Source organism: Asparagus officinalis, chromosome 8, assembly GCF_001876935.1.
Source record: "Asparagus officinalis chromosome 8, Aspof.V1, whole genome shotgun sequence".
NCBI classification, from domain to species: domain Eukaryota; kingdom Viridiplantae; phylum Streptophyta; class Magnoliopsida; order Asparagales; family Asparagaceae; genus Asparagus; species Asparagus officinalis.
In genome coordinates, this window is record NC_033801.1 from 101,142,568 (window position 1) to 101,162,224 (window position 19,657).

At 34.8% G+C, this 19,657-nt stretch overlaps 2 protein-coding genes across 2 annotated transcripts; both read right to left on the reverse strand.

The window, feature by feature from the left end:
- Positions 1 to 3,608, reverse strand: LOC109821609 (stachyose synthase-like; the record flags this gene model as incomplete). Its single annotated transcript, XM_020387785.1, has 3 exons — positions 2,020 to 3,608; positions 1,153 to 1,330; positions 1 to 263 (listed from the first exon to the last, which is right to left on the reverse strand). Coding segments are annotated over exons 1-3 (1,860 nt in total), but the record flags the coding sequence as incomplete, so codon positions are not given.
- Positions 9,362 to 18,826, reverse strand: LOC109819502 (probable serine/threonine-protein kinase DDB_G0272254). The gene is made up of 13 exons (XM_020385242.1): positions 18,452 to 18,826; positions 16,642 to 17,050; positions 15,575 to 16,193; positions 14,420 to 14,460; positions 13,988 to 14,056; positions 13,272 to 13,372; positions 12,414 to 12,492; positions 11,820 to 11,920; positions 11,617 to 11,680; positions 11,410 to 11,459; positions 11,213 to 11,294; positions 10,204 to 10,298; positions 9,362 to 10,109 (listed from the first exon to the last, which is right to left on the reverse strand). The coding sequence occupies exons 1-13, from the start codon at positions 18,706 to 18,708 to the stop codon at positions 9,965 to 9,967; spliced, it is 2,112 nt and encodes a 703-aa protein (XP_020240831.1). The 5' UTR covers positions 18,709 to 18,826; the 3' UTR covers positions 9,362 to 9,964.

The following is a 19,657-nucleotide window of genomic DNA, read 5'->3' on the forward strand; positions in this document are numbered from 1 at the left end:
TCCATCAGGGAACACAAGCTTCTTGATGAGATCAAAGTCATGGAACCCGACCGCGTCGCTGACATAAATGGGCCCACCGCAGATGGATCTCGATCCTGCATGGAATTTCGCGCAGCAGTGATCGGATCGGAACATGTCCCAGTCCGGATGTATGAACTGGCAGATCCATAGACTGTTGTAGGCACAATGGATCATGTGAACTCCTTGTAGCCAATAGGCACCTGTTGGGTCCCCGTTTGGATCGTGAAACCAAAAGTCGTCGCCTACACAGAAGGATCACACTATTCTGTTGAGGGTAAAGAGCTAATATATCTGGTGGAAAACCACAATGGAGACTCAATAGTCTGGAAATAATAACAGGCTTAATGGGTTAAATTATTATATTAAATGTCAGTAAACGTTAGAGGCTGATCTGAGTCTGGGTTCCTATAAAAAGGGTGTTCTTGGTCAGCGTAGTTATACATCACACAGTTTCAACTACATTTAAACTCTTAAGAGGAAAGGTGTGTTTGGTTATGACTTACGAGTAGTTGGGGATCCTTACCGGTTCAACTATAATCAAGACTAAGCACATTTGTTTCGTCGGACGTTTTCTTACACAACAAAGTGTCGTTGGATGAACAAAATGACTAACAAATTAGAATGCATTTGATTAGGAGTAGTTGACTATTTTAGTCGAGTTTCGTTAGGAAAACAGAATGACCTAAAATAGGAGATTTGCATTCTGAAATAGTGTTCTAAACTAGAAGTTGATGCATCTTGAAACTACATAATTTTGAAAATGCAGTTGCAACTGAAACAACTCCCAATCAAACACACCCTAAATTCAAAAGTCTTTGATTTGAAAATTGCCCTCATCATATAAGCGAACAAAAACCTGATTCTTACCTTCAGAATGGTTGGAATTGTCCTGATAGAATTATGCAGCAATTTATTATTGAAAATTTAATTTAATTAGCAGCAAGAAACACTTCTTAAGAAGTCAATCGAATGAAATGTAACCTTCAAATCCCGTCTTTGCATGAATCATGAAAACATGACTCAATCTTTCCTGAAACTTAATTTATCATCTAAAATTTAGATGAGTAAAGGTGTGCTTTAATACAGTGCATTTATGTAAGAAATCGTGCAAAACTTGGTTAGATTTCTGACCTACTCTCCCAAAAGATATCTGCTGAGTGCCAAGAAAGAAGAAGTCATTGCATTGCTGCATACTGCAAACTAGCCCTGTGTTGTTGAAATTTTTAACAAGGGACTTGCTCAATCCTTTGTAATAGGTCTTTGCTAGCTCTACTCGTCCTCCGTATTCTTCACAAATGCATTCAAGGGTCTGAAACAGACAACATGATATAGAAAGTGCATTCTAAATGAGTTCAATACTACACTTCCTATTCTGATGTAACTCGTCATGAAGATTTCGTCGCAACTCATTGTTATGCGACTTATGTCTGGATTTAGTAATTGTGTATTCAGCAATACTTTAGCCTATACCCCTGAAATTACCAAAAAAACTTTTAAAAGGTAGTAAATCCAGGAAAAGTTCTTAAAATATTTGAAAAATGGTAAATGAATCTAATGGAAATGATAACTGGCAATCATAACAAAAAACAGCTTCATTATTAGCTGAAGATATACAGTGTATGACGCGACATGAACAAGGACATATGGCAACTTTTGAATTAGTAGGAGATAACTATGACATGAACATGAAAAAAAAATGATGTATTAGTGAATAATTGACCAGATACGAGTACATGAATGACATTATTTACTTAGAAGCTATATATGAAACAAAAATGTATAGTTTTTATACATGAACCTCTCTTTAAGAGTTTTATTATTCACACTCTAACAAAATTTCCGGCTCTGAATATGTGTTGTGAAAAGTTGAGTTCATATATGATTAATTGTGCGTTTCACGTGTTCAAGCCCCTAACTCTACTTAATGATTGCATGAACAAACCAATACTCAAATAATCTAATTCACTTCATAACAATTCAAGTGATGAAAAAGCTTACATGCATATCGTCCACCTTGACGCCAGTGAGCCCGCTCTCTGAAAGGTAAGAATGCATAGCATCATAAAACTCCTCAGCTTGATTTGGACTGACCAAGCCAATCCCTGATTCGACCATCTTATTCGCCGCCAAATCATCCATCGTGCCATATAAACCCTCCGAAAGCTTTGCATCCACAACTTCGGAATTAAACCCTGTAGCTTTAGGCTTAACTCCTCCCCAAGCTCCACAAAGAGCTTGCCACACATAAATATCCTCCAAATCCGGAAACTTTGTCCTCAAATCCTTTGTAAAAGCTCTCAATCCAAACTTGCATGCGCATTGTTTGTCGTTCTCCTCAATGATCTTGAATTCGTCATCTTCTTCCTCGGTGTACATTTGATCAAGCTCAATCTTTAAACCCTCTACCCTCGCCTTGACACTCGCCAAATCTAAACCCAGCTTATCTTTAGCCTTAATCGCCTTGTCGTGTTCTTTCTCAAGGTCTTCCTTCTCAAGTGCCTTAGAGATCACGTTCTTCAACCTTATGGGGTCGAACTCTGGTGGATTCGGGTCTAACAAAGACCCGGCTCTATACTTCCGGAATTTTTCGCATTCCTCGAACCTGCACAGTCTCCCTAACATCTGCTGCCCACCCAAAATAAGCTTCTCTTCACTCCCATCATCAAACTCAATACTCTGCCAACCATCATCGATAACCAAAAACCGCACCCGAAGCCCGTTATCATAAAACTCCTTAACCCCATACCAAATTCCTTTGGGCTCGACGGAGAGATAAAATGCATCCCAAGTACACCATCCAAACCTCTCGACCACCGGCGGAACCGTCTTCTCTTCCAAAAGCCTACAAGTATCAAGGTGAACCCTGACAGAAGCAAATGCCTCATTCATGACATTAAAAGGGTTATCACCAACATGCACGTAGGCAATGGCCTTGAACCCCGAAGCCCTCACACGGGTGGACCCGCTCTCGGCCCAGATCCAAACCCGATCATCCGGGCCCGGGTGCAAGGCCGACCTGAACGGGCCTTCGATCAAAGGGACGAGGATCGCGTACAGGTTGAGCTCGTGGAGGTGGAAGAGGACCCATTGGGTCTCCGGCTGGATTTCGGAGGCTTTGGACCCGACCCACATCGACGACATCCAGATTTTGAACCTGAAGATGCTCAAGAAGGGGATGCTGGTGAAATGGCCGAGTGGGTTTTTGAGGAGATGGGCTTGATTGGTCTGAGAAAAGCCCAAGAAGCAGCCATTGAGGGGTTGGGATTGGGCTTCGAGGAAGAGGTGAAGAGGGGCTTGAGAGGACTTGCATGCTGAGGAGGAGGAGGAGAGAGTGAGGTTGCTGGGGACTTGAGTGAGGAGAGTGAAGCCACTGATTGAGAGAGTGTTGTTGGAGAGAGAGAAGAGAGAGGAGCTCATGGCTTGGTTGTAAACTTGTAATGAGAGAGATCACTTGGTTTTCTTTTCTTGTTGTGAAGAGGAGAGAAAGAGGGATTTGGATCCTCTCAACTACAAAAAAATAGTGGAGAAACCACTATTTTTAATCTCAAACGTTAATTATTTAGTAAGCGGTTATGATACAATCTAAATCTAACACTTATCATACCCCCGTGTATTGTACTTATTCCTAATTTGCACCAAAAGAAAAAATCATAACCATCAACTAGATAATCAATGGCTGTGATTATGTAGTGGTCCCTCCACTATTTTTTTTTTGTAGTGGAGATGATCCGAATCCGAGAAAGAGTGAAGGGAGTGAAAACCCTAAGTTGACGCGTGGCTCCGGAGGCCATGAGACTCTGGATTGTGACAGCTGTTCGCCGCTTAAACTTCGATGGTGTGGGGGCCCAGAGGAGAGTCGAACGGGAGTGGGTCCCACATGGCATCGCTATATGTTTCAAATTTAAAATACGAGTTTCGCAGTTTTATGCAAGATGGGTATGCAGAGAGAGTTAAGAAGAGATGATGTGCATATCTGTAGGTGATTTTGTTAAGGAAATTAAAAAAAAGGGAAAAGAAAAGAAAATAGATTTTAAGAAGATTTAAAAAAAAATAAACCCCATAAAAATGATTATCATTTTCGATCTATTCTCAAAAGTATTTATCGAAATTGATCTAGTTTTAGTCACCTTAGTCCGTGCATTAAAACTAGGCCGATTTCAAAAAAAAAAAAAAAAAAAATTTACAAACCCCATGCGTCTATTAGTCTTAGATGCTAACCTTAGGATTTGCTTTAAACGGGTGTGGGATCAAATCCCATGTCCTTTGATAATCTCATACCGGATTTTGAAACTTCTTCAACAATAAAAGGAAAAAAAAGTAAATATAAATTAATTTGATAAATGTGAGATTTGAACACTCTACTGTATGATTAGTGACTTTTGCTAATTACACAAGATTGTGAAAACTGTAGAGATTAGTTACCAATTAAACTCTACAGGGTCCCAGTTTCATAGAGCTTGTAAACAATTTTTTTCTTCAAAGTCGATCTAGTTTTAGCGCACGATACTGACGTAACTGAAACTAGATCAATTTTGATAAATACTTTGAGAATAGGTCAAAAATGATAATTATTTTTGTGAAAGGGTTCATTTTAAAAAGTTCTCTAATGTTAACCTCAAAATTTGTAGTACTAATAGTAGTTGCTTGCTCTTTAGATGGTAAAGGGTAAATTCCAAGAAACCCCTTTCATTTGTATCACTATTTTTTATAGAAAACTTTTCATCTAATAAATTCAAAAAACGCATCATTCATTATCAGTACTGAAATTGTAATTTTGCAAACCTTTAGATGTCTTGGTTTTTGCATTCATTGAGGGGGGAAAATAAAAAAAAAATAAAAGTAAAAATTAAGAGGCTTGGGATTTCTTTTACTTCCAATCTGCGGTCCGATCTAATCTTTTTTCTCATCCAAATTTACAGTCTAGAATTTTCAACTGACTTTTCTCGAAAAGGTAGGCTAAATGGCACTTAAAAACCCTATTGTTTCATCACATTTATGCTTATATATTCAAAGTTGTAAAAAGTAGCACTTTAATATTCTAATTGTAAAAATGTAGCATTTTACTACCTTGAGTTGTAGTGTGAGAATATTCCTAGGAATATTCCCGTGTGATTATTACGTGACATTTTTATAATTGTATTAACCCCATTGTTATCATATTTACCGCCATATGCCCACCCTGCATCTTTTTATTAAATTCTATAGAGAGATGTTTTTATCATAACTAGTTTTTACACACGTGCAATGCACGCGATTTAATACCATGATTAAGTATTTTTGGCAGTTTGTGCTCATTTTTTTCTTTAAACTCTTACATCCCGATTATTTTTTTATGTTTGTTTAAATGGGATACACCCAATTTAAATTTTCATGTTGATATTTGAATTGACAAAAAACAAATATAATCTAAAAATAATTTGAATTTTTATATTATTTTTGACCGATATGAAACTAAGCTTTATTTGAGAAAGTATAGCATTGCAAAGTAAAAAATATTAAAATAGTGTTATACAAGGAAGGTGGATATTTAAAACCAATATGGCAAAATGATTGATTTAAAGTATGTTAAAACGATGCAAAAGAGAATATGAAGTTTATTCTTAATCATTGATAGACTTCATAAAAAAATATAAATTAAAGATTAATGCTAACTCTAGTATACTTTTATATGATAAAAACATCCACATAAAAATATAAAAGTACTAAAAAAAATTCATGAAACTCCCTTCTAAAGATTCCTAATTTCACTAAAAATAATTAAATTATTCTATAAAATATTCAGAAAATATTATTTTTTATTTCTTCTATTTTATTTTTTATTGAGTTAAGATCAATCCTTCTTCAGGTTTATCATTTATCATTTCTCGGGCAATTCTAGAGTATTGTCTTCATCATCTACATCAATTGTGATATCAGGCTAATTTTGTATTTTTTTTATGCTATTATCTTTCCTGGGCTCATTAATTTTTTATCATCTCATTTAACTTTACAAAGAAGTCAAATGTACTTATGATGTTCAACACAAACTGCTCAAAATATAGACTTTGATTTTTTTCTATTTCAATGAGAATAAATATTAATTTCATATATATAAAATTCTTTGTGTTCCTAATTTATTACTTAAATAAATTAGAAGCTATCTCTTTATTTTCCTCTAAAATGAATTCTTCTGATGTGCATCCAATAAGAATTTATGTTATTTCAATAATATCACCTTTGCTCTATCCCTGTTATTTTCCATAAAGATCTAAACTAAATACCTGTATTATTCATTACCAATTTCTCTTAGATTATAACATTAATATTTAATTTGAATAACACAGTATGGAATTTATGAATACTTACTAATTTTTCTTATGTCTTCCATGGAGATTTTTTCTTTGATAAGGATAAAGTTATTAAATTATTTTTTAATGTAACTCATACAGTGCTTCATTAATAGATATGTCTTATGTTAATGCCAATTCAAGTGATTCATTGACGTTTTCTGAATTTTAGATTTATTTCCATCACTACTTTCCCATTTGCAATGGAAATAACTCAATTCTTTTAAAGTTATCTCTAAATATTCTAATAGTTTCTCCATATGTAATTCCTTGTATTCTTTTACCCTATAAATATTATTAACGTCAAAGATTAAAGTTTCTAAATTAAAATCAATTAATGCTAAGGTATAATATTATAGTGTTTTATCATTTCTATGGATTTAAACATCTATCAATTAATGTTACAAATGTATTTTAGCTACCCTAACATATTACTAAAATTATATGAAATTATTTTAATTTATATAGTGCCGATAATTTTTAATCTATAATATTTTTAAAAATTGTATCCCTTAACTGGATGTTTTTAATCAATTCTTATTATTTTTGTTTACCAGTATCAATTTAGACTATTCTTAGATGCTGAAAATGGATAGTAAATCCCTAAATTAGAAATTAGATATATATATATATGTATATAAATATATATATATATATATATATATATATATATATATATATATATATATATATATATATATATATATATATATATATATATATATATATGAAATTACTAAACAGATTACACTTTTCTTTGCCAAATTTAAAATTTTAGACCATTTTTGTGGTTTTGAACTTTGAGGGTGTGATTTGTAATTTTGAAAGAGTTTTTAAAAATTTACTTTTAAGTTTGGTAGTTGTAAATTCTATGTTTCGATGTGTTGGTGGTAATTTTTAATGTTAGTATATTCTTGTAACTCTAAAATTTTGAGGGTGCCTTTTGCAATTAGTAAAACTATAAATTAATTTTAAAAAATATTTAAATTTCAGCGGTCTACCAATCATGACGAATTTGATGTGTGCTAGTTAAAAATTTTGAAAATTTCGAGTTTTTTACGAATTTTAAATTTTGAAGGAGTTTTTTAAAAAATTTGAGCGGCAAATTTTAATTTTTTAGGTGTCGAAGGGTAATATCTTGAATTCATCTTATGTTATTTACAAATTTATATAGTATATATATTAGTTTTTTATTCTTTTCTCTCCTCCTCTTCATTTTCACAGCCCCCTCACCCTCTCTCTCTCTCTCTTCCTTCGTTCTCTCCCTCTCCAAAACTCACTTTTTTATTTCTTTTCTCTCCTCTCCTCTTCGTTTTCACGGTGCCCTCGCCCTCTCTCTTCTTCCTCTCGTTCTCTCCCTCTCTCAAAACTCACCGCCACCAATGCATCCCCGCCAATACCGCCTCCCCTTACTGTTGGCCTCTTTGGTTTTGATGAGTGTTTACAAACTAATTTACATCTAATATTGTTTGTCTAGTGTTTGTGTTTTGGTATTAATTGTATACAACCAATAAGTTGGATAGTGTAGCTTTTTATAATTTAAACTTTTGAAGGTGTTTCTATAATTTTTAAGATATTGAGGGTGTTAATTAAAAATTTTAAATTTAAATGTCAAAAATTTTAGGTGTATCATGGTAATATTTTGAATTCATCTGTGTTGTTTGTAAGTTTTAAAATTTTAGAATTTTAATGTACTTGTCTGTAATTTAAATTTTTGAGGGTGTTTCTATAATTTTTGAGACATTGAGGTGTTAACTGTAAATTTTAAATTCTTTGCAAACTGATGTTAATTTTTTAATTTCATGTTTTTTATTTTAAGTTTTGAGACATTAGGATGATTTTTATAATTTTGAACTTCTGATTTTAATTTTTTAATTTTGTTTTTTTTATTTTAAGTTTTGAGACATTGGGATGATTTTTATAATTTTGAACTTTTCAGGGTCTTTTCTGTAATTTTAAAACTTTTTATGGTTTTTTACAATACTTCATGTATTATAATATGTTATTTACTTGTAATTTCTTTATCTTAACAAGCTAATATCATTTTTATGTTTTATATATTTTATTAATATTAGTTTTTTTAAATTGTTAAGCTAAACATGGTTCACATAGGATTAGGATAAGATATGATTATGATTAGGATAGATTAAGATATAAATAAAATATTCAAAATAGTGAAGGGTAATATTGACCATTAAAAATTAGAATTTGATTATAGATAAGGTAGTTTAAACTATAAAGGGGTATATTTGTCTAAAAAAGATTTTTCGAACTCGTGCTTTTAAAGGGAGTATGATAAGTTTTGTTTTTAAACGTCTTTACCATATTCTAACGGTGGACAACTTAGGGAATTTATGTGCTACTTTTTAAAACTTAACGGTATTTTAGTGTAAAGGTAATGATATTTAAGTGCCCTTGAAGATATATGGATTCAAATGAAATCATATATGTAAAAGCTCCCCAGTGATATTATTCGAAGTTGTCCAGAAAAATCTCGTTTCCTATCCTTGTTAAGTCCTCATTACACAGGCATAATTTTCCACCACGTCCCATCAAAATCACCAATGCACGAGTTCACCAATCAAAAAGATCATTTGTAAATTGGATCGTAACGTCGCTCATCAACCATACAAATAACCGCAGATCGATAATAAAAGGAAAGCAAATTAGATAAAACAATCATAGAGACGCAGAGCTTCAACAAGGATTCACAACCAATGTGAGATCACCTACGTCTTTGGAGTACGACTAAGTTACAATTCCAATAACAACGCGCATACTATGCGCATTTACAAATTACAACATATGATAGAACAAATTACAACATATGATTTCTATCCGAGTCCCAAAAATACAAAGAATATCCTCATCATGCAACCATATACGAAAATACCTCGAGAGCGCCCGCAATCAACCATATACGAAAATACATCGGGAGGCCCCGCAATCGGGATGCAGTTCCTAATTCTTGTGGTACCAGTGATATGTATTCTCTACGTAAAGTAGTCGCCACAAAACAAACCCAATACATATTTCAAATACTATTCTTGACCAGCCCAAGATGCATGACTGTGACAGGTGTCATTATTTTTTTTTCCCCCTCAAGTAGGTTTAAGTACAACATATCTCAACACAGAATGTTCTATCCTATGATTTATACAATAAATCAATCCTTCAGTCAGGACTCTTAACGGTATTTTTACACCTGTAAACATTTGAGAACTACCAAATACATCCCACCTGATATCCAACAACAAATCCCACTGCAGGTGGTATTATACACATACAATTTGTATAGCTTATGCCCTCAATTCTCTCTCTCTCTTTTTTCCCCTCGTGTTATTAACCATCCAATTCAACAATTCCTTTGGCAAATAGTGCAAAGCTCTACCTGCAATTAACCCAAATTCAATCCTGAAACATATTTAAAAGCTGAGTTTGGCTCCTCCAAGACAAATGAACAGTATACCCTGCTACATTTCTCAAGTATCTACAGAACCGAGCAATTTACAGCCAACGATGGAACAAATCCTGCTCCTGAGCAGGTGAAGAGTTAATTTGCCATCTGACGCATTAAGCACGCAAACTGATCAAAGCACTGGCAAGCTGATGCCGCTTTACTCCTTAGCATTTGGTTTAACAGCACTTTGTTCAGCATCTCCATGAGCAAAACGTTGCAACTGAGACTGAACCATGTACTGCCTCTGCAGATCTTTGAACCGTTCGAGTATTTCTTGGAATGATGGCCGGCATTGTGGATCACTGATTGTAGGATGAAATTTTACCATGAATTTTCTTTTGTATAATAGGAGATAGAAGGCAGCTAGTTTGGAAATGTGGTTGGGGTAGTACTGACCTATGCCAACAACTCTCTATGATCGAGACCCACTTTGGATCCAAGTCTCTCGGGAGCTCCAACCTCTTGTTCATAAAACCTACTGCTCCGATCACCTGGACTTGCAAGATCCATGATAAGCTCAGTTTTTGTAAAAATAAAAAATAAAAATATCATCTTCTATTTGGTTTGACTGTAACCATAACGTGCCTTAGCCACTCTTCTTAAAAACTCATGTTATCATATTAAAAGGCGAGGCAAGTTGGCATAAATTCTCTGAACTCTAGGGTTATATGGCTTGGACTGTATACACATATTCATTAGGCAAATAAAAGAAAGAATGTAATTAAATTAAGATAACATAATTAAAATTACGATTTTCTAAAGATCAGGGAATAATGATTTCAAGGATGAAATATACATGGAATCTAAGATCCACAAGTAATATGTGATGGCAATGTTTTATCTTCTTTTTCTTTGAGATGTGTATGTGGCAACCAAGATCCTCAATAAGATTATGTAATGATTGGAAAACTAAGTGAAGAAGAAGTGGATTAAGTAGTATTTGCTCTCCCATGTTGTATTAAAGTAGAAGATTCAGAAACTAGCCTTTCATTGAAGGGCTTTTTCGTAGAAACCATCTTTAAAATAAATAGGGTGCAATACGAGAATCACCTTTAAAGTTCAATTAACACAGATACCACCTTTAAAGGGGTTCCGGTAGTAATCAACACGAACCACCTTGACCCCTTTTCTGGTGAAGTTTCGATTGAAACCCTCAAGTACACATATTTCAACCTTTTGTTTGCATATTAAAACATTTAAAGGTCAATGTGGTTGATTGCTACAGGAACTTCTTTAGGGTAGTTTATGCATCAATTTAATTTTAAAGGAGGTTTTTATATTGCCACCCTACTTTAAAAGTGGTTTTCTATGAAAAAAAACCTTTATTAAAATATCCCACACGCTAGCTTGTACACAACATTCACTTTAGCAAAAAGCAATTTGAAAGAATGGAAAAAGGGAGAACCTGCATTGAGTTGAGATTATCCCAAGGTATCTTCTCAGTGACAATCTCCCATAGTATTACTCCATAGCTGTACACATCAGACCTGTTACAAAAATGCACAAGTTCAACATTTTTTCATCTCTTACAGAGTCAGAACCCACACAAAGCATAACAAACAAAAGTGTGACAATATATTAAAATAGTGGGACCAAACTTACTTCTCATCTGCCACCTCATTGCGAAGAACTTCTGGAGCCATCCATTGTGGCTATGAAACAAGAAAATATGACAATCAGCATCAACTACTTGAATTCATATACATATATTCTCAAGCCAACCAAATGCACAAACATGCAAACTAATCTACAAGAGCCAACTGGTAAGTCAAAGCATTAAATTCCAAAAAGCATTGAGTGTGTCAATACCGTTCCTTTCCCAGTATTTGTAGTCACATATGTTTCATGCTTTAAACGGGAAAAGACCAGAAATCTCCAACGCTGCTAAGTGTGGGGGGTTGGGGGGGGGGGGGGAGGAGAGATATAGATAGAATAGTTCACGCCAACAATTTTGATGACTTTAAATTTGAGTCAATAAATGAGGTCAACTTTTGTTGAAACAAAAAAAACACACCTTAACTGTCCAGTTCTTATCCACCAACAAATTTGATGACTTTAAATCACGATGAATGATCGGTGGATTGCAGTGATGCAGATAGTTCATGCCCCTCGCCTGTGACAATAATCACTGTTTGAGAAACAGCAGTAAATGAAAACTTGATATAACCAAGAAGAATGCTTTTCAAGGAGAGCACCAGTGCTATATTTTTTTCAGCAAAATAATAACATTGGCTGTAACACAATAAGTTGCAAAGATGACCAGGAGAAAAGAAAAGGGGAAAAAAACACAAGTTGCAATAAGAATATCATATTCTAAGAATTTCAAACGTCACACACGTGGGCATTACTTCTTCTCCCCACCTACCACCTATCCATGTAATGGTACTAGTCACTTCAGCACAAGATTCATCAATACCAAATTTCGCTCATTTATTTAGATAAGCAAAAAGATACAAATATATAGCAAGATAGACATTATCTAGCTGTTACATTTAAACATAAAATCGAGGAAATTGAAACAACTCTAAACTTTTGTGGATCTATCATAATACAGTATGTTTTGTTACACCCTATACATGGAAACAAGTGTAGTCTGATATACTTACAATATCCATTGCCATATGAATTCGTCTTCTCCAGTCAACTTTAGTTGTGTTCCTTTGAAGCAACCGAAACAAACTCCCACTGCACAGGAGAATATCAGTAAAAGAGGAACAAAGCAGCAACAATATCACCAGTGAACCACAATTATTGATGCATAAACATCATGTTTTGAAATTGCCGCTGCTATCACACACAGATACACGTTTAAATAGACTTCTATCTCCAATAGCAAACCATCTAACACAAAAAGATTCTAAATAGTCACAACCATAAGCGTGATCATGATAACTGATGGATGGAAAAACTTCCATTCTCACAGGGGTACACATAACTTTCTTTTAACTTCGTAATTTTTAACTAACACAAGGTGGAAATGCTGTAAGACTATAGTTTCCAATTCATATCTATCCATCGATGTGATTATGGTATTTAAAGAGCTAATTTTGAACCATCTGATTCTGGGTGCTCTGCTTAATTTTTTAAATAGGATAATCCATGTTCTACCTCTTTCTAAGTAATCTTCCAGACCAAATTGGTTGTGTATCTTAATTTTACCAGAAACATTTGTTTACTTCTTTAACTTTAAAGCCACCTAAAAGGCATGCCAAGATCCTATAGTAAAAACTATATTTGTAGTAGCAAGGTAAAGGAATATATTCACTATTTAAATTACATTATCACTTTTATCATGGAAATGTATACGTGTTAGACATATATCAGATGAACAATTTTTGAACACCTCAGATGGATAGTAGGCGCCCCCTAGATATCCTTAGCTTTTCTTTCCATGCATATACTCATATAAATCTTTCAAAAGAATTTTGTAAATGTAATGTATGGCATAGGGATGCAGAGCATACCGTGGAAGAAACTCGGTTACAATGCAAAGTCGCTGCGGAGAAGTAACCGCACCCATGAAAAGTAGTATATTTGGATGTCGAAGCTTCTTCATGAGTGATACCTGCATAAATATAACAGTATGATGCATGCAACTAGCTATATCGTTTTCAATATTATAGCATAATACTCGGGAGTGATTCCGCCAACAGCTGATGCAAGATTTACCTAGCATACAAGGGAAGGGTATTTTATAAATGTCCTTTGGATTTTGAAAAGCTGCATAGCAAGTTTTTTTATAATCCCGTTGTGCCAGAATTATTATTTTTTCTCTGAGTCACAAAGTACTTGTTCGGTATTGAAACATAAAATTTCCCCTGAAGACAACACATGAACACAATACTTGAGAATAAAACCAACATCGATACCTGTCATGAATGCAAGTGACTCAGAACTAGCCTATGTTTGGAAATGAGTAGGTGTAATATCAGAGCAAACATTCTCCTTTCTGATATGCACACGTTCAAATTTCGTACCGTCCACCAGCCTTGAACTACGTCAACACTACAATCTAAGCTAGAATTAGATATTCACTATACAGCATGATATGGACTATCATCAATCTGAGATTCTATATAAAGATGGCACAATGTATAACTTGATCCCTACATATGGTACAGCTATAAAGCACACAGATACTAAATCCAGAACAGATGCAACTTTTGGCTTTTCATACTACCTCTTGCCTAAAGGTAAGTATGACTTCATCTGAATATTCCAGCTTTGAGAATACTTTAACTGCAACATCCTGCTAGAAAACAACAAACAATTAGCTTCATAATGAAAGAATATTCCTACTCTGATATATGAAACATATCTAGAATCAACCAAAACCTCCATAGCATTTAACATAACTAATCCCAAAAAGAAAAGAAGAAGAAAAAAAGAGGAGAAAGCAGAGAGCTGAATACAAGATTTTCTTCCTTTTTTTCTTCTTTAAATGACAACATGAAATTTCACAGGAGATAGATACTGGAATATTTGAAGAAATGGATGAAGACCTTAATAGCTGAAAGCAACTGCATATTGCACAAAATATGATAATGTGCATTGCAAAAATCCTCAAACAAAGCTTCATGTTTTGCAACATAGAGGTAACGAATTAACATACCGAGCCATACCATAACGCATGATATACAGTTCCACAAGAACCTGCACAAGCAAAAAGAAAACCAGAGTAAATTAAAAAAATTGCAAGGAACATCTAAAAAAGCTGGGAAGTAGATAATTAATATAGAAAGATGTGAACAAAAACAATTCTGGAAACAACTTTAACCATCTAAACCTGGGAACTAATCTATTATTGATGAAGGATCTAGCCTGCAACATCCTCCAACAACAAAGTGTTCACACAAAATTTCGGGTCAGATAAATAAATCCTCCATCACTTCAGCTCTAGTAGTGACCATGTCCAATGTCAGAATCTAATGCACCACACAGGAAATAATTATGCGCTAATTAATAAATATAAGCACATATCCATTTTGTAGACCATTTTGCAAGATGAGGCTGACAATATTTTTTTACAAGATAGATGGGCAAAAATTGCGAAAATATAAGCCTTAAAAATAATGTATCATGTAAAATTAAGACAGCAACTTTTGAAAAGCAGAAAACAGCTTTCAAAAAGATGCACAAAAGTGATTTGACAGGATTTTTTTCCACTTATCCAATTAAATAAGCCTAGAGAGAAGAATTTGGAAATTATCCCTGTGATGTCAGCACCATAACAAGAACAAATATGGTTTATGAACCTAAACATTATGAACCAGATAAAAGCAAACCAGACTTTGACAAGGACAAGTGTATGAAGAGGAAAGTTGGTAAAATATACGAGTTGTGATACGGAGGTACACGTTCAGCTTATATATTAGAAAAACACAACTTTCTTCTCCATGTTGGAAAAGGGTAGAAGGGACCCACATATATATATTAAAAAAGAGAACAGATATGCTTAGGAAGGAAACCAAATGCACCACAAATTAGTTTAAATGTAATTAAAGCAAAAGAAATACTTCTTCTTAAACCAGATACTCAATAGGAGGCCATCTATATAGTATAGTTAAGGAACCTCTGTGAACAGCTAACTTGATAGGAATAGACATAACATAACAGATCATACCAGCACAGGTGACTGAAACCAGAGAACCTTTCAGGAAGAGTAAAGTAATAGCAAGAAAAATAATAGTGTACTTCCAATGTTATGATATTAAAAAAATGAAAAAGAAATATACTAAAAAAATTTATTTTAGTAAAGGAGAAGTACCTTGACCTATTTGCTCACAAATTGTCAGGTCCTCCCATAAGATCTCATAATCTAAGCAGTCAGTCTCTATATCCATTTTGTGAGTGGTACTGCCACTAGTGGTGCTTCCGCTACTACTTACACTGCCTGTGCTGTTAGCATTATAAGATGACCAGGACCCTGAAGCCTCATTGTTTCCTGGCCGATTGCTTTCATTGACCTGACTGTCTGGTTTACCATTAGATTCAGAAGCCCTTGGTTGACTTGCATCACATTCTTGCTCCACTGAACGATTCCTTGCATCAGGTCCATCATGTTCATTATATTTTCTAGGCCACGATAACCCCTTCTTGGCAATCCAGGCCTCTGCTTTCAAGCCAATGATCTTGTGAATTCCTGCCTTTCCCTCAGGATCCCCTTTATCTTTGATTATGTTTACGGGATATCTTTTTTCATTGGATGCAGAGGAAGACTCGCCAAAGGCACTTGATGTTGCATCTTCCTTATGCTCTAGTGTTGTTCCAAGCTCAGAATGTTGGTTATCTCCACTTACACCATCATTGTTCATATTCTCATTTGTCCTTATTCGAGAACGGACCTCGTTAGTGACCTTAGTGGCTTGTGTTTTCACCTTAGTTGCCTGTGATGGTAATAACAGAAACCAACGCTGAATATCACTAGAAAACATATCTTTGGAGTTTAAAGCCTTCCAAAGTTTGCTCCAATTTTTTAACTTTGATACCCCAAAACTTTTTTTCCCAAAAAAAATGCCCCAAAGTTCTACAAAATTTAACTTTCATACCCCAAACTTTAACAATAATTTAACTTTGAGACTCCAATTTCAACAATATTTAGCTTTGATACCCTAAACTTTAACAAAAAGTTAACAAAAAATTCCGGTTTTGGGTATCAGAGTAAAAGTTTGTTGAATTTTGGGGTATTTTTTGGGCAAAACAAAACTTTGTGGTATCAAAGTTAAATTTTGTTGGTATTGGGGTATTCTGGAGGTAAAATAAAATTTTGGGGTATCAAAGTTAAAAATAATGCAAACTTTGGGTTATTGAAGTGCAAATAACCACTTAACTCACCAGATTTGATAGTTTGGAGGCAATGGCAACTTGGAGAGGTTGCTGAGAATCTGAAATGCCTTTACTTGTTAACAGGATTCTAGCGCTGTTAGAGTCAGCTGCCATTGGCTTCTTGCAGCAGGAACAAGTTGCCACTTCCTGGAAGTACCGTGAATCGCTTGATACACATATGATTCCAACCAAACTACCATCATCGTCATAGAAAGGACTGTTTGTGGCAATCGCTAGAAACCGCTCCCCTGATTTGTTCTTTACAGGAAATTTTCCTGTCCAGCTTTCCCCCATGGTTGTGCGATGGAAAATATTATTTGCAATTTCAAAGTCACTAGAATCTATAAGCAGTCCAATGGCATCCTGACCAAGGGCTTCTGAAGGTGAAAACCCATAAAGATTCTCCGCAGACCGGTTCCTACACGAACGACCATTCACATTTAATGACTATACATAATCCGAAACCAACTAAATCTGTAAATGAATCAAATGATAAAATCAGATAACTTCCAATACTCTGCGAGTGTTTGTCTTACGGAAACATCCTAACACCCAATTACCAGTTATGACATCACATAGCAACTAACTTTATTATTCAATATGCAGCCACCGAATTGAGATGGATTTCCAAACCTCATTAAATAAATAGCAAACGCAGAATCATTACCATAGTACCAGTATTTACAAACATTTCCAGTGCCATAAATCCTCCTGTAGTTAGAAAATGATGGCCACAACACCAGAAATTAGAACAAGGCCATTTCATTGAACATTCCAAAATGCCTACCTCGCCCAAAAGAAACAAACGAAACATCACTGTCAATTCACCACTATCCCACCAAGATTAAGTATTATGATCAATAACCCTCATTCAACTTTCTCGTGTATTCGTCTAAAGGAGAACTTATCCCACAAAGCATCCAAATTTTTTTAAAGTATTCAGAGTGAAGTGCCTTTGAATTTTACTAACTAAAGAAAATAGATACGAAATATACATGAAGAGAAAGGAATAGGAAGGGGAGAAGTACATTAGGAGAAGGAAAGAGGAAGAGTTAGAAGAAGGGGGAAAAAACAAGCTAATCAAAATTTCTATTAGGATGTTACCCCAAATGAGGATAGAATGAGAGAGAATAGTCCGAGGTGGTTTGGTCATAATGTACAACGGATACATCTTAGTACACCGAATAGATAAAGTGTAATATTGTAGTTAATGAGACAAAAAGAGATCTAGAGATAGACCTAAAAGAACTTGGTTGGAAGCAATTAAGAAGGATATGATAATGGTTAACTTAATGGAGGAGATGACCCCATAATAGAACGGAATGAAAGAATAGGATTCATGTAGTCGACCCCAAACATTTACGATAAAGGCCTTGTTGTTGTTGTATGATGCCCCGCTCTGGTTCGGCCGCACGCTCCCTCGTATCGTGATGTTGTCGTACCAGAATGAAGATGATCATATAATCAGATGACCGACGTGCGTCTGCGTCTCTGACTTTTATTTCGAAAAAGTCTCTCATTTCACTCATTCCAAACGCAGAAGCATCACGCAACAACAACGCAAAAACCAAAATCAAACAAAATACCCACTTCACCAAAAAACCAAAATCAAACAAAAGAAACACCGTTCACACAGAAACAACCATCGCCAAGATCAGTTCACAAACCCGACCTCTTATGGAGCTACCCAAAATATTTAGCTCAAAACCACAAGAAAATTAGCAAAAAAAATCACAATTAAGCATCCGCTTAGCCACTAATCAACCTCACTAATGCACTTGCCGACAAAACAAACAAAATCCCATTAAGCTGAGCTCACCAGTAAATAATCCTGCCATCGAGATCAAATATGTGAACAGACTGCCCCATCGACTGCAATATATTCAGATACTGCCGCTCCGACAGCCGGAACGTCTGGCTTCCCCCGTCGCCAAGTGCCGGCATCGCGGATGGCAGGGGCGCACGAGGAGGCGACGCCGGCGGCATCAGACTCGAGATCTCCTGCTTCAGCTTCGCGTGGCCCGCTTCAAGATCCTGGATCTTCTTCAGGAGCTCCTCAGGTGGAGGAGTCTCCATTGATGCTTAGGGTTTGGGGCCCTCTCGCTCTAGTTTTGATCCATTTTCGTGAGTTTTGAGGTCAAAGGTGACTTTTTTATTTTAAAGGTGTTCTGTCCGATCTCACTGTAGCTGAAGAGGACGAACACTAGGGTTTTTATATGCAAAGATTTGGAGCCACGCTTTTAAACTTTTTTCACTTTTTTTTTTACTTTTTACGAAAAGAAAAAGAAATGGTGAGGAGAGATTACAAGTATGATCGCCATTTTAACTCCACCTGTGCAAGCTTGCATCCATAATTAAACATTATTAATATTTTTTAAAAAAAAATTTAATGTCTTTTTGTATAGATCACTTTCTTTTCGGGTTATGGTAACTTGATTTGTAAAAATAAAGAGTTAAACTTAGGATAAATTACACTAAGCCACAACTTTCAGCCTTATGCTAAAAACACCCAATAACTTCTAAAACCACACAAATTTCTCTATAACTATTGGATCGGCAAAAAATTCTCCAATAAATTTTCAGATTTGCAGGTAACTCTATGTTGGCGTCGGTCCATGATCTAAATGTATCACTAAATCAAAACGTGGAGTGACGCCGTCATGGGGGTTATCTACAAATCACGAAAACTTATTTCGGGCTTTCTGCAATTCCAACATTTATTGGGGTTTAGTGTGATTCTATACGTTATTGAGGGTTTACCGCAAAGTGTTGAGAGTTCTTTGAGGTTTTGTAATTTACCCTTAAATTTATTTAATATGCTAAATTTTTGTTTAAGAAAATGTTTTGGTCGTTAGTAAAGGTTATTCATATTTATAATATTTTGTCTTTTCATTTTTGAATTTAGCTATTTGATAAAAAAAAATATGTCACCTATTTGATCTTCTGAACAACCTGAAAATCACAAAAAACACAAGTTTATTGGCTTATATATGTTATATATCAATTTATGAATTTGTTCATTACG